The 14,596-nt window shown below is 35.7% G+C and overlaps 1 protein-coding gene across 3 annotated transcripts in view; it reads left to right on the forward strand.

Annotated features, from left to right (window-relative positions):
- TOP2B (DNA topoisomerase II beta) overlaps positions 1 to 14,596 on the forward strand; it is a 66,532-nt gene that overhangs the window by 18,426 nt on the left and 33,510 nt on the right. For 2 of the 3 annotated variants that reach the window (XM_057546166.1, XM_057546168.1), the window contains exons 2-7: positions 2,133 to 2,303; positions 3,186 to 3,276; positions 4,609 to 4,672; positions 9,849 to 9,994; positions 10,842 to 10,939; positions 11,654 to 11,866. In XM_057546166.1, the coding sequence (XP_057402149.1) occupies positions 2,133 to 2,303; positions 3,186 to 3,276; positions 4,609 to 4,672; positions 9,849 to 9,994; positions 10,842 to 10,939; positions 11,654 to 11,866 (783 nt within the window). The remainder of the gene's footprint in view (positions 1 to 2,132; positions 2,304 to 3,185; positions 3,277 to 4,608; positions 4,673 to 9,848; positions 9,995 to 10,841; positions 10,940 to 11,653; positions 11,867 to 14,596) is intronic. The other variant, XM_057546167.1, reaches the window with a different exon arrangement.

Genomic DNA, 14,596 nt, shown 5'->3' on the forward strand with positions numbered 1-14,596 from the left:
GGGCAGGTCTGCATCTGGTGGTGTGTTTGCGATGTCTGTGACCTTATTATGATTTTAGACAGCCTCTCTGCTAATGGGTGGTGTTGTTTTCCTGTCTTGCTAGTTGTTTGGCATAGGGTGTCCAGCACTGTAGCTTGCTGGTCATTGAGTGGAGCTAGGTCTTGGCGTTGAGATGGAGATCTCTGGAGATTTTCGCCGTTTGATATTATGTGGAGCTGGGAGGTCTCTGGCGGACCAATGTCCTGAACTTGGCTCTCCCACCTCAGAGACAGAGACCTGACACCCGGCCAGAGCACCAAGACCCTGTCATCCACACAGCTCAGAATAAAAGGGAGAAAAAAAGAAAAAAAGAAAGAAAAAAAATAAAGTTATTAAAATAAAAAGTAAAAAATAATTATTAAAAATAAAAAAATTTAAAAAGTAATAAAAAGTAATAAAAAAGAAAGAAGAGAGCAACCAAACCAAAAAAGCAAATTCACCAATGATAACAAGCACTAAAAACTATACTAAAAAAAACAAAAACAAAAAAACCGACAGACAGAACCCCAGGACAAATGGTAAAAGCAAAGCTTATACAGACAAAATTACACACAGAAGCAGGCACATACACACTCACAAAAAGAGAAAAAGAAAAAAAATATATGTATTGTTGCTCCCAAAGTCCACCACCTCAATTTGGGATGATTCGTTGTCTGTTCAGGTATTCCAGAGATGCAGGGTACCTCAAGTTGATTGTGGACATTTAATCCGCTGCTCCTCAGGGTGCTGGGAGAGATTTCCCCTTCTCTTCCCTGTTCGCACAGCTCCTGGGGTTCAGCTTTGGATTTGGACCCGCCTCTGCGTGTAGGTCGCCTGAGGGCGTCTGTTCTTCACTCACACAGGACGGGGTTAAAGGAGCAGCTGATTAGGGGGCTTTGGCTCACTCAGGCTGGGGGGAGGGAGGGGTACAGATGCGGGGTGAGCCTGCGGTGGCAGAGGCCGGCGTGACGTTGCAGCAGCCTGAGGCGCACCGTGCATTCTCCCGGGGAAGTTGTCCCTGGATCACGGGACTGTCGCAGTGGCGGGCTGCACAGGCTCCCGGGAGGGGAGGTGTGGATAGTGACCTGAGCTTGCACACAGGCTTCTTGGTGGCGGCAGCAGCAGCCTTAGCATCTCATGCCCGTCTCTGGGGTCCGCGCTGATAGCTGCAGCTCGCGCCTGTCTCTGTAGCTCGTTTAGGCGGCGCTCTGAATCCCCTCTCCTCGCGCACCCCAGAACAATGGTCTCTTGCATCTTAGGCAGTTCCAGACTTTCTCCCGGACTCCCTCCCGGCTAGCTGTGGTGCACTAGCCCCCTTCAGGCTGTGTTCATGCAGCCAACCCCAGTCCTCTCCCTGGGATCCAACCTCCGAAGCCCGAGCCTCAGCTCCCAGCCCCGCCCGCCCCGGCGGGGAAGCAGACCAGCCTCTCGGGCTGGTGAGTGCTGCTCGGCGCCGAGCCTCTGTGCGGGAATCTCTCCACTTTGCCCTCCGCACCTCTGTGGCTGCGCTCTCCTCCGTGGCTCTGAAGCGCCCCCTCCGCCACCCGCCGTCTCCACCCGCGAAGGGGCTCCTAGTGCGTGGACACCTTTCCTCCTTCACGGCTCCCTCCCACTGGTGCAGGTCCCGTCCCTATTCTTTTGTCTCTGTTTTTTCTTTTTCCTTTTGCCTTACCCAGGTACGTGGGGAGTTTCTTGCCTTTTGGGAGATCTGAGGTCTTCTGCCAGCGTTCAGTAGGTGTTCTATAGGAGTTATTCCACATGTAGATGTATTTCTGATGTATTTGTGGGGAGGAAGGTGATCTCCACGTCTTACTCTTCCGCCATCTTGAAGCTCTTCCAATATTTATTTCTTGATTGAATAGTTGTAGGCTGTTCTAGCTATTCTGGTGACTATATATAGCTACTTTTTGGGCTCAGTCAAAACTGCAGTTTCACACTATATTATAAAAGGCACTAGATTTTCAGTAAATAGACCTGTGTTCTCTTTAGAACATAAAAATTAGAGCCTGAAAGATAATTTTGTTGTTAAAGAGAAAACCTATGTTATGTGTCCATATACATTTTAGTTTACCCCTTGGTAGGTTATTTAAATTTGATTTTTTGGTTAATTTTAGACTCTTTTTGATCAGAACAATGCTGCAAAAAAAGAAGAGTCAGAAACTGCAAACAAAAATGATCCTTCAAAGAAGTTGTCTGTCGAGAGAGTGTATCAGAAAAAGACACAACTTGAACATATTCTCCTTCGTCCTGATACGTACATTGGGTCGGTGGAGCCATTGACACAGGTAATTATTAAATTTTACTGAAATTAGATGTATTTCTACTTTTTAATACAATTTTGTAAGTATATGCTCTGTGAGTACACAATTTCATGTCTCTGGTAATGACAGAAAGTAGGGAGAGAGATCTAAGAGGTAGAAATGTCTTAATTTTTCACTAGAAATTTAAAAAACTGGGAGCTAAAAACGATCTGAGAAGTATAGAGTATAGAGAAGTATACAGTAAAATGGTGCTATGTGAACTTTTTAAAAGTTCTGAAGTTCATGCTGTGGTTTATTTTAAATTCTAGAAGTTATATATACACATTGATGACTATTGTTTAATGCTTACTATGGACTTGGTTTACGCATAGCAGTTTTTTTCTAGCAGTTTTGTGAAGCAGGTACTATTATCTCCATTTTATAAATGAGGACACTGAAGTTTAAATAATTTAAGTAACTTGCTCAGACCTCTCAACTAGTGAGAGCTGGGATTCAAAGCTAGGTGTCTCTGACTCCAAAATCATGCTGCATTCATACTGTTTTACTCTGTGCTACTTATACTACAGGAAAATACAATGTGTGAAGTAAAAGTGTAAAGTAAACATAATTTTTTTCCTATTTTATTTAAATACTGTTTCCAGCAATTTTTGGTGCCTTATATTAAAGCTGACTTTATGTATGAGTAAGAATACAGACTTGATACAAAATGAACAATTTCTCAATTTTGAGGCTATTTAAATTGAAGATGAATACAGTGAGGTTGACTGCAGCTGAAGTAGTATGTTTTTCTACTTTGAAGATCTAAGTATTTACAGACTAAATGACAAATATGGGTTTATGCTTTGTAAAATTGATGTTAAATATTTTTTACTCCATAAGTTCTTTTGAACTTTTCTCTCAATGCAGCTCATGTGGGTGTATGATGAAGACGTAGGAATGAATTGCAGAGAGGTTACCTTTGTGCCGGGTTTGTACAAGATCTTTGATGAAATTTTGGGTGAGTACTTGCTTAAGATTTAATGCATCTGTTTCTATTGATATTATTATAATGTCCCTATATACGTAAAGCCAGACTTATAAATTCTAAAGGCATGTCTCTGGTTTTTATGCTGAGTATAAATGTTCTTCAGAAAATCTGTATTACCTGCTGTAATATGTTCATATCTCTAGACATCATGTCTTTGTGTTTCGGTTTGTTCATCTGTAAAACGCATGTGTTGTATTTGATCAGTAATCCCAGGGTCATTTTATAGTCCTGTATGTGCAGTCGTCTCGGGGCTGCTCACATCCCAGTCAACAGGGGAGGGCACGTTAAAAATACAGATTTCAGGGCCTGATCTTGCAGATTCAGTCGGTTTGAGTTGAGACACATAAAAATGGGTTTTTCACCAACACATTAGGCATTTCTATTGGGCAACTGGGTTTAACAACCATTGTTCCAAATACCTCTGTCCTTTCCAAATCACATGATTAGTTAAATCGCAACAAAGTGTGGATACCTAATTGACTCCTAGGGCAGGCTTGCACTTTGGAAACGTTTTCAGCCAAGGATTCTCTATAGAGACTCATCAGTGCCACGTGAGGTTTCCTACCAGGGTTGTTTAGGTCTCTTGAAGCTGCTTTTGGTCTTTGGTAAAAGGATAGGAGGGTAACACTGGTTACTTACGTTTTGTACTTTTCACTCTTGTCTCCCAACTATCCGCCAGTTTTACTTTTAGGTTACACAGTGTTTATCAGGAGCATATACCTTCTGTGACTGAAGTTCAGTTTGGCAGCTGGCTAACCACTGAAGCTGTGGTTAATGTATGCAAGTATTATCAGTTATAGTTCATAGGATTTAAAATTTTGATTTCTAAGGATGCTAAAGAGTGCCTTTCTAATTCAGAAATAACTGGTTTCAGCTCAATCTGTCTATAAAATCACTAGTTTATTGAAGGAGAGCAAGAGAAAGTAGTTATGTGTTGCCAAGATAAAACATAGTTAAACTCGATATTTTACTTTTAGACCTGGATAGGGGATTGTAAACTACAGATGTTTGTTTTTAATTAATTTGTTTTTATATATCATAGAATCATCCCCGCCTCCCCGTTTTGTGGTAGAAGACATAACCGTAATTTGGTGTGATATAAAATTTAAGAATATTATTTGGAAAATAAGATTTTGTATTAGAAGTTAGCGGTATTATTTTCATTAACTATTACCATATATAAATGTTTATATTAAGCAGTGATGCACATGTAGCTGATGTTTATTTATATATGCCCTTGTATGTTTATTTATTATAACTTTTTATATATTTTACTACTTATCAAAATATTTAATTTTGTAGTTAATGCAGCTGACAATAAACAGAGGGATAAGAACATGACCTGTATTAAAGTTTCTATTGATCCGTAAGTATATTTCAAGTTTAATTTTTTATGCTAAGTTGTTTTATTCAGATGTTCAACTTTGAACATTCCTCAAAGGAATAATGCATACAGTTAGTACTCTTGAGTTTCTTGTTGCTTGAGACCTTGTTATTTTTGCCTCTTTTGGCCAGAATGCTACCCTCTTATAGTTTCCTCTGTCATTCATGATCTTTTTCTCCAAAGTATTCAGTACTTCCTTATGGGAGCGCTTGGAGACCATTTTTCTCCCTCTGATGCTGTGGATACTGTTTCAGCTGCTTGTATAATCAATCTTTTCTTATTTTTGCTTTGGTACTCAAGGCTACGGGCTATTGTTAGTACTATTCCAGTTATATTATGGGTTAAATTTACTTTTTCATAACCAACATTTGGACTTTTTCATTTATAACATTTGTAAATTGGGAACTGCTGGTATTATAGAGTATATATACCAGGTGTTCAGCTGATCACTACAGTGATTTTTTTTTTTTTTGGAGGACTGAGGGGGAGTGAAAATAATAAAGTATTTCTAACTTAAAACTTTATCCTGTTTTCACCAGTATGCTTTTGTGAGATATTCTGTTATATTTATCCTTTATAATTAGTAATTTAGCATGATTTTAAGGTTTTTCTTTAACATGAAAATTTAATAATTCAGTTATAGCCTTACTGTCAGTAATCTAATTTTAAGGACATGGTTAAGATAAATGATATAGTAAAAATATAATTTATATTTGGTTATACCATGAAGTTGACTGTATCTTATATGAAAATATTAGCACATAACTATACTGTTGAAGTTCTTGGTTTTTCTTTTTCTTCCTTTCTTTTTTTATTTGTTTTTCATTTACATCATTTCTATAACAGATAAATTCTTGAGAATCTGTATGGTAAGATGTACAGGACACTTGCAAGTTGCAACTTAGGCAGACATTTAAAAGGAAATTTTGGCTGCCAGGATTTCTTTTCTTCCATATTTAGGAAATTATCAGTTAAAAATGGTATATCATTTATTATGTTTTAGGAGAGCTAGTAAGGAATAATAGATGTTGAATTTTTGATATCTTTAAGCTTTTTTAAAAATCAGAACTGAAAGACTCTGAAAACTAAGGAAGAAGGCCTTTTCTTAAATACATTCATGGTGAACATGGTTACGATATTTGGTTCTTTTATCTTAATTGTTTTGACCACATTGATCCAACAATGTGGACTTAAAAAAAAAAGGTTAGATAGAACCCCATCATAACAAAGTGATCAAGAAGTGAGCTATAAAACAGCTCTGTAGACCAAATAATGACTCTTGGTGGCAGGCTTTACTTGAAGTTTATTACAGATTTGGGACAAAGTAATTCTATGTAACTAGTGCCTTTATTGCCCTCTTTCTAACTCCCTTTTCATTCAGCAGACATTTTTGTGTGAGTGTAAGAGTGTCATAGAATTATAACTAAATTTATTTGGTTCTTAATAGCAATCAGATAACAGTTTCTTTTTTCTTATTTATCTCTAAGTCATTTTAACTCTTCTGCTGGAAAGTTCTTTTATTTCATATAAAATATGTATATAAAACAAAAATTCATAGTCGACTATTCCAAGGAAAAAAGGGTGAAGGTAGTATATTTTTCACCTCTCCTTTCCTATTTTACTTTTGTTTATAAATTATTGATGAGACTCTTGAATCTTTCTCCTGCTTTTAATTAAAATATATATTTTATACACACACATACTTAAAATTGGCAACAGACAACCATTTTGGGACATGTTGCTGATCCTTATATTTTGTTAATTTTAACAATAACATTTTGACTTTTGTGAATATTCTCCCATAAAATCATTCCTTATGTTTTTCCTTTACTACATATATTACAGAATTCATGATACTTTTATTAAAATCAATTTTATTTCAGTGATGCAATTTTTGCTTAAGTTAGATTTCTAAATTAAGAAGTCATTTTAAAGCAGAATTCAGATGGGGAAAAGTGCTGTTAGGCTGTTTATTTTATTGACCCATTTTTCTCTGCTGTCCGTTTTTTATATTCTTTGGGTTTCATTCTTTTTAACATTTTTGTATAGCAGATTTTATTTTTCTTTGTGCATGTGTGTACATGAACTCTTTGTGTAAAAGAGAGGTTAAATTTTGCTAGTTAATGGGTTAAGTGTAGAGGATACATAGCACAGTTTAGCTCTTATTCCTCTTTTGATAATACTCTGTGACGTGGGAATAAAATTTAAGTAAACAGCCATGGTTGTAAAACAAAAAAACCCAAAAAAACAAACAACAAAAAAGTAGGAATAGATTAGCAAGGGATGCCATGCAGAATTTGGACAGCAATTCTAGAAAGAGAATTTGAAGCAACTTCTTACAGGGGAGCTTAAAACCCATTAAATAGTATAACATAATGGTTAGTTGTTATTGAAACAACTTATTTGTTGGCATCTATTTGATTAAAATCAAATAACCGTGGAAAGGACATTAATCAGAGTTCTGTTTCTCTAGCTTAAGTATTCTTATTTATTCAGGGTTGAAACTCTTAAAGCTGTAGCTTTCAAAAAATAATACACACTCATACTGAAATATATGTACATATATTTATACATTTTTAAAAAATCGCCTTCTGTATACTATTTTGTATCTTTCAATTTTTATTTGACATACTGTGGGCAGCCTTCTTTATTAACTTATGTAGATCTACTTAATTCTTTTTAATGTTCCTAAGTATTTTATTATGTCAGTATGTCATCATTGTTTAACCTCTTTCCAGCTAATGAATATTGGATGTTTAGATTGTTTTCCAGGTTTCTCGTTAGCTTTAATTATTTCAAAACTTTATTTATAGCTTATTTAAGGACATCATTCTTTTTCTCAATACTTCTGTGAAGATTATTGATGGAGCAAAGAATATAGTTATAGAATTCTGAATCATTGTTTAGAGATTATAGAAATAAGTACCAGATCTAGGAAGTGAAATAGATTGAAATTTTGTAATAGGTGACTTTGATAGAAAATTTCAGTTTCATACTCATACAGGCTTATAGAATGTACTTGATATCAAGCCTCATTTTTTGAAACTGTGATGAAGATAACGCATTTACAAAGTGCCTTATTTTAATTATAGTACCACATATACTAAGTAGGATGAAGAAATTTTAAGGGTTTTCTCATGAGTTTGTTGACTTTTTGTGTCATTCTGAGATGTTTAGTATCTGTAATTTTCCATGCATTGTCTTTCTTCATTTCCTTCAGAATTCTTCTCTATAGTTTTAAACTCCATGAAGTGTCTTGTAAAAAAAAAAAAAAAAAAAAAAAAGGGTGCTTAATAAGTTACAGGTTTTAAGCCCAAGCTAGGAACTATTTGGAAGTCTAAAAAAGTAATGCAATACACGGCCCTTGTTTCTAAGGCCCACTATTTTGACATCTGCATTTAGGACACACAAGGTAAAGTACAGTAGCTAATTTGAAACCATTACATACTTAAATATTCAGCTGTGTATTCTGTAGAGAGTGTTTACCCACAAGTGAGCTAACCTAATTATGTCCTGAGGTCCCCCTTAAATACTTTAGATTTTTTTGCAAGTTTCAATATAAGGAGGGTTGGGAAACATTGTTTTAGGCTGGGTAAAAGGCTTGTGGGAGAACTGAAGTCGTAAATTGATCCTTGAAGTTCAGGTAAAATTTGGCTAGACAAAGAGGGAAAAGGTAGTATAGGCAAGGGAAAGACCAATAAACAAAGAAATGGAAGAATTGGGAATGAACGTGGACAAGTAATAAAACTGACCTGCAGGAAAATAGCATGCATGTTGCAGAATAGTGGTAGTTCAGTTTGACTCTAAGTAAGGATATGGATAATGGGCCTGGAACATGCAATAGAAGACACTTAAACTACTGATGTGTTCTGGAGCAAACAGTAGTGTGAGGAGATCTGTGGTATCAGAATATAGTTAAGGGGAGCGGCTAGCTCTGTTTTTTAGCAGTGTTGCAGTAACAGTATTTAAGGTGATGCTAATTTAGACTCCTATACTGGCATTTGGAATGAAGGAAGGTCGGATAGTGCTGAAACGAATCTAATAGAACAAATTAATGTCTTGATGACTAAACGACTTAGAGAATGATCAGGAGATATGAATAAAAATGATATCAAAATTTGAGTCTCCGCGATTCGGAGAGTTGAACCTATATTGTAGAGCGAGAGAAAGAAGGTGATGTGTTAAGTTATTTTTTAGTTTCTTTTTCTTAAACTTTTAAAAATTTAATTAATTTCCTCTTGGATCTTTGATTTTCATTTTGGCTTTTATAACATTTTTTTTTTTTAGTTGTAATAACTACTTCTAGTAACTCTAGAGAGATTAAGCTATGTGTGTGAGTGAAACAGTGTGTCTAAGAATAATTGTGAATCAGATTGGCAAATGGTAGCTTTTTAAGGTAATTCTCAGTGAAGCTGTGTTTCCTTGCACATTTGGCTAAGTGGGTAAAGGCATCGTATACTACCCTGAAACAATAGGGTAGGCAAAATTTTCCATCAGGACCATGGCCTATGTCAAGTTGCTGTTAACTGTAGGAACCTCTACTCCATACCATTTAGGACTAAAATGGATGGTTTTGTGATTGAAAAACCTAAAAGACCTAAAATAGGTAATACTTAACATATTTTAAAACCATTAAAGTTAGTTTATAACAATGACTGCCACAATACAAACAACCCTGTAACATTTAGGCGGAGAATGGAGTACATTTCAGGCTGTTTTTCCTTTTCTGTCTGCCCTGCTCAGCAGTCAGGTAGGAAATAAAAATGGCCCTGGACACTGGCCCTGCAGAGCCCGGGTTCACAGGTGGTTGACTGGCAGGGTGAAGCAGGAAGATCATGGCTAATATGTGTGAAAAGAAAATGAAATTGATAGCTGGCTTCTTATAAAAGCTTCACTGCTTTTACTACTGAGAAGAGTTTCTTTTCCTGAGAAATGTTGCAGTATTACCTGCAGATCTTAGTGATCCTAATTTGAGTTATGACTCAGGGATAGAAATGTGTGTCCTCAGCAAGTATTTTCTTGGAAGACGAGTGAGTGTCTCCCAATTGGTAATGGCTGGCAAACTCAGGTTTATTCTGGGTTACATTACTTTTGATGTAAATTAATTGATATAGCTTATAACTATTTTAAGTTCTAAACTCTGCTTATTTATTTACAGTGAATCTAACATTATAAGCATCTGGAATAATGGGAAAGGCATTCCGGTAGTAGAACACAAAGTAGAGAAAGTTTATGTTCCTGCATTAATTTTTGGACAGCTTTTAACATCCAGTAACTATGACGATGATGAGAAAAAAGTAACAGGTAAAGTCTGATTTAGGCTGATCAGAATTTTTATTGAAAAATATTGCCCTCTCTTACTCTTTCTATATAAAATATTACAGAAAAGAAAATCTGTATAGTTTTATTATGAGAAAATCCTTTTCAGAATTAATATATAAAAATCTATCATGTTTAATTGTTTTCTTGGTTATAGTCTGATACAGACTTAACTCTCGTAGTACGTTGACTTCTGCTAGAACTCCTGGAGCTCTAACCTGGCTAACGGTTTGGGTTTTGAATTAGAGTCCTGATGAAAATAAGATGTATATGATTCCTGTTTATGTGAATTTGTTTTTACATAAGCACCATGTCTTTTGGTATCAATTAAATTGCTTTTAAACTGATTTCCTTAAGAGGGTCAAGATTGAAAGTCTAGACTCTATGAATAGAGTTGAAAGTGCTTTGACCAAAACCAGATGTTTTTCCACTTATTTACATTTCCTAAGTAGATTGATAATTTTTTTTTCCCAAAACCAAGGCTCTAGGAAGTTATATAGATTAAAATTTTGTAATAGAGAAGTAACTTTGATAGAAAGCTCAGATTTCATACATAGACTTACTGAATTATAGGAGATACAAAGCTTAATGTTTTTGAAGTTGTGATGAAGATAATGAATCTACAAAATGCATATTTTAATTTTACTATATGTGCTAAATCTTAATTGTATTTTTCTTTAAATGAAAAATCTAAATATACTTTGCATTATCATCAATTGATTATTTCAATAAGTGGAAACTGTTTTGCAACAGACCTGCTGTATGGTAGGTGAGTTAACAGTTTCTTTAAAACCATTTTCATTAAACCTTTCACATTTAATTGTTTTTACAGGTGGTCGCAATGGTTATGGTGCAAAACTTTGTAATATTTTCAGTACAAAGTTTACAGTAGAAACTGCTTGCAAAGAATACAAACATAGTTTTAAGCAGGTATGATAGAAATGTGCCTAATTTTTTTTTTTTTTTAAATAATCGTGTTTGTTGCTTTGCCAAGATAATAGACCTTAGGTAAATTGCAATGATACCTATATAACTTTTTTTAAAGCATTAAGCAAGTAATCAGAGTAAAAAGACTTAAGAATGCCTGGGATATTTTACATAAACCTATCTTTCTCCTATTCCTTTAAAACAAACGCTTTACTTAACAGACTTTTCCTTTAACCTATTTAAGCAATAGGGAAAATGTCCTGACCCTCATAGGCAGATTGAAATACATCCGCTTAGCATGTTTGAAAAATTCCTTGTTGATTCATCAAATTTACATTTCAAAATTTTATATTTCACTTTTGTAGACCTTTGAAAATAGTTTGAAAGTTTACGTAAGCTAAAATAATTTTGTCAGGAAAAGCATCATACCTTTTTATTTTTGTAAAATTCTATATGGTCATGTTGAAGAATTTGAAAGATGTTTAACTAACAATGTATAAAGTTGTGCCGTTTATTTTGCTTACTTTCAGCATGAGGTTATAATAGTAGTAGTTAAAATTTTTTCATTTATAATATCAGTTTTAAGAATCTGGTTTGTTGTGAAGCTGGAAAACGGATATAGTTGTGGTAAATGAGTGTTATCTCATTAGCTGAGTCTTTATGTATTATCAAATATAGAGGCATTATAGAAACATTTGAATATTTTTTCTTTTAAAGACATGGATGAATAATATGATGAAGACTTCTGAAGCCAAAATTAAACATTTTGATGGTGAAGATTACACATGCATAACATTCCAACCAGATCTGTCCAAGTTTAAGATGGAGAAACTTGACAAGGACATTGTGGCTCTCATGACCAGAAGAGCTTACGATTTGGCTGGTTCATGCAAAGGAGTCAAGGTTATGTTTAATGGAAAGAAATTGCCTGTAAGTGTCTTCTAAAATAGTTAATGCTTTGTTAATTCGTAGACAGCTTACAGTTAGATCTTGCTTTTCAAATCTAATCTGTTAATCTCTTTTAACCAGTGTGTTTAGATGATTCACATTTAAAGTGATTATTGATAAATTTGGCTTAAAATTTACCATCTTGCTATTTATTCATTGTATTTGTTGTTTTTCTTCTTTCCCTGTATCCTGCCTTCTCTGGTTTTAATTGAGCTTTTTTTTTTTATGATTCCATTTTATCTCCTCTATTTACTTGTTATTATACCTGTTTTTAAAACGTTTTTAGTGGTTGCCCTAGGGTTTATAATACAGATTTGTAAATGATTTGAGTCCACCTTCAAATAATTTATCACTTCATGTGTAGTGAAAGGACTTTATTTTTTCATGGAAAGGCATTCTATTTTAAATATAGAAGTGTGTACACGTCAATCCCAAACTCCCTAACTATCCCTCCCTCCACCTTTCCCCCGCCGGTAACCACAAGTTCGTTCTCTAAGTCTGTGAGTCTGTTTCTGTTTTGTAAATATGTTCATTTGTATCATCTTTTTAGATTCCACATATAAGTGATATCTTATGATATTTGTCTTTCTCTGTCTGACTTCACTTTTATGATAATCTCTAGGGCCATCCACGTTGCTGCAAATGGCATTATTTCATTATTTCTTATGGCTGAGTAGTATTCTATTGTATACATGTACCACATCTTCTTTATCCACTCACCTGTCGATGGCCTTGTTTCCATGTCTTGCTGTTATGAATAGTGCTGCTGTGAACATAAGGGTGCGTGTATCCCATGTGTAGTGGAAGGACTTTATAACAGTACGTCATACATTTCAGTTTTACATGTGCTATAAACAACAGAAGAAGAAAGAGAATGAGGTGGAAGAAGTATTTGAAAAAATGATGGCAGAAATGTTTCCACAACGAGTGATGTTGTTGTTAATGCTTTAAGCAGTCAGTTATCTTTTAGAGCAATTAAAAATACAATAAAGAATTATATTTTAGCTTCATTTATTCCATTTCCAATACTGTTAATTTCTTGGTGTGGATCTAAGTTTTTGATCTTAATCATATTCCTTCTGCCTGGAGATTTTCCTTTAATATTTATTTTCTGTAGAATAGGTCTGCTGGCAATAGATTCCCTCAGTTTATGTTTGTCTGAGAGAGTCCTTCTTTTCCTTCACTCCAAAGGATACAGAGTTTCACTGAATGTAGAATTATGGGTTGATAGTTTAATTTTTTCAATACTTTAAAAATGTCACTCTGTTGTCTTCTTGCTTGCATGGTTTCTACTGTAGTTCATATCCTTCTTCCTCTGTTGGTAAAGTGTTTGTTTTTCCTCTGGCTGCCTTGAAGATTTTCTATTTGTCTTTGGTTTTTGAGTATGCTATGCTTAGGTATATATATGGGTTTTTTTTGTTGTTGGTTGGTTGGTTTTTTTGGTGGTGGTTTTTGGTTTTTTTGGTACTTACTCTGTTTGGTGTTTTCTGAGTTTCTTGGATCTTTTGTTTGGTGTCTGTCACTAATTTTGGAAAATTTTTGGCTCTTATATCTTCAAATATTTCTTACATGCTTTTCTTTCTTTTCCTTTTGGTGTTCCAATTATGCATTTATTGTAGGGTCCCAAGCTCTTGGACATTTTGCTGTGCTTTATTCACTCTGTTTTCTCTTTGTGTTTTACTTTTAATTTCTATTGCTCTATTTTCAAGTTCATTGATCTCTTTCCTCTACTGTTTCAAGTCTTTTGCTGAGCCTGCCAAAGGCATTCTTCTTGTCTTCTACTGTGTTTGATTTCTAGGATTTCCAATTGATTCATTCTTAAAGCTTCTGTCTCTCTGCTGAAGTTGCATATTGTCTGCCTTTTTCACTAGAGACTTTAACAGATTAGCCATAGTTATTTTAAAGGTCTTATCTGATAGTTAAAACATCCGTGACACATCTAAGTCTGGTTCTGATGATTGCTTTGTCTTTTCAGACTGTGTTTTTTCTTGCCTTTTGGCATGCCTTGTAAGATTCTGCTGAAAATCAGCTATGTTGTATAGGGTAGTAGATACGGAGTACCTAGGCTCTAGTGTGAGGGTTTATGTTGATCTGGACAGGGACCGGGCCATGTTTGCAGTCTGTTGTTGCTATGCGCACCAGATACTTCAGATTGTTTTTTGTCCCTTCTCTTCGCTTTGAGCCTTCCCTTGGAGCTGCCCCTCAAGGAGGGTCTGTCTCGTGTAGCTCTCCCAGCTGAGAACCACTGTTGTTATCGGAGGCCTGCTAGCCCGGTTGTAGGTTGTGGAGACCCCCACGTGTGACTAAAGCTCCGGCTTCAGAGCGCACAGTGAGCCCGTGTCTCAGGGGTCTGGCATTCACAAGAGTGTCTGCCCTGCCGCTGGAGGTGGGGATTGTCCCTTTGTCCTCTGTTCTCTTGCCCTAGTTGCAGCAGGTCACCGCCAGTGTTCTCATTCAGTATCCTTTAGGCTCCCTGCCCTGCAGAATAAACCTTTTAAAAATGTAAACTTAAATGAGATGGGGGTGAGGTGGGGTGGCCCGGGGCAGAATTACTTCATCCCAGCTGCAGTGATACTTCACCAGGGCTTTCTGGCAGTGCCCTTCCCCCTGTGGATTAAGGGGGTTTTTGCTGTTGTTGTCGTTTGTTTTTCTTTTTGATAAGGGAGATGGGTCTGGGGGTCTGGGTGGGATTCCCAGTGGCTGCTCTTCTCC

Source organism: Balaenoptera acutorostrata, chromosome 4, assembly GCF_949987535.1.
Source record: "Balaenoptera acutorostrata chromosome 4, mBalAcu1.1, whole genome shotgun sequence".
Lineage (NCBI taxonomy): Eukaryota > Metazoa > Chordata > Mammalia > Artiodactyla > Balaenopteridae > Balaenoptera > Balaenoptera acutorostrata.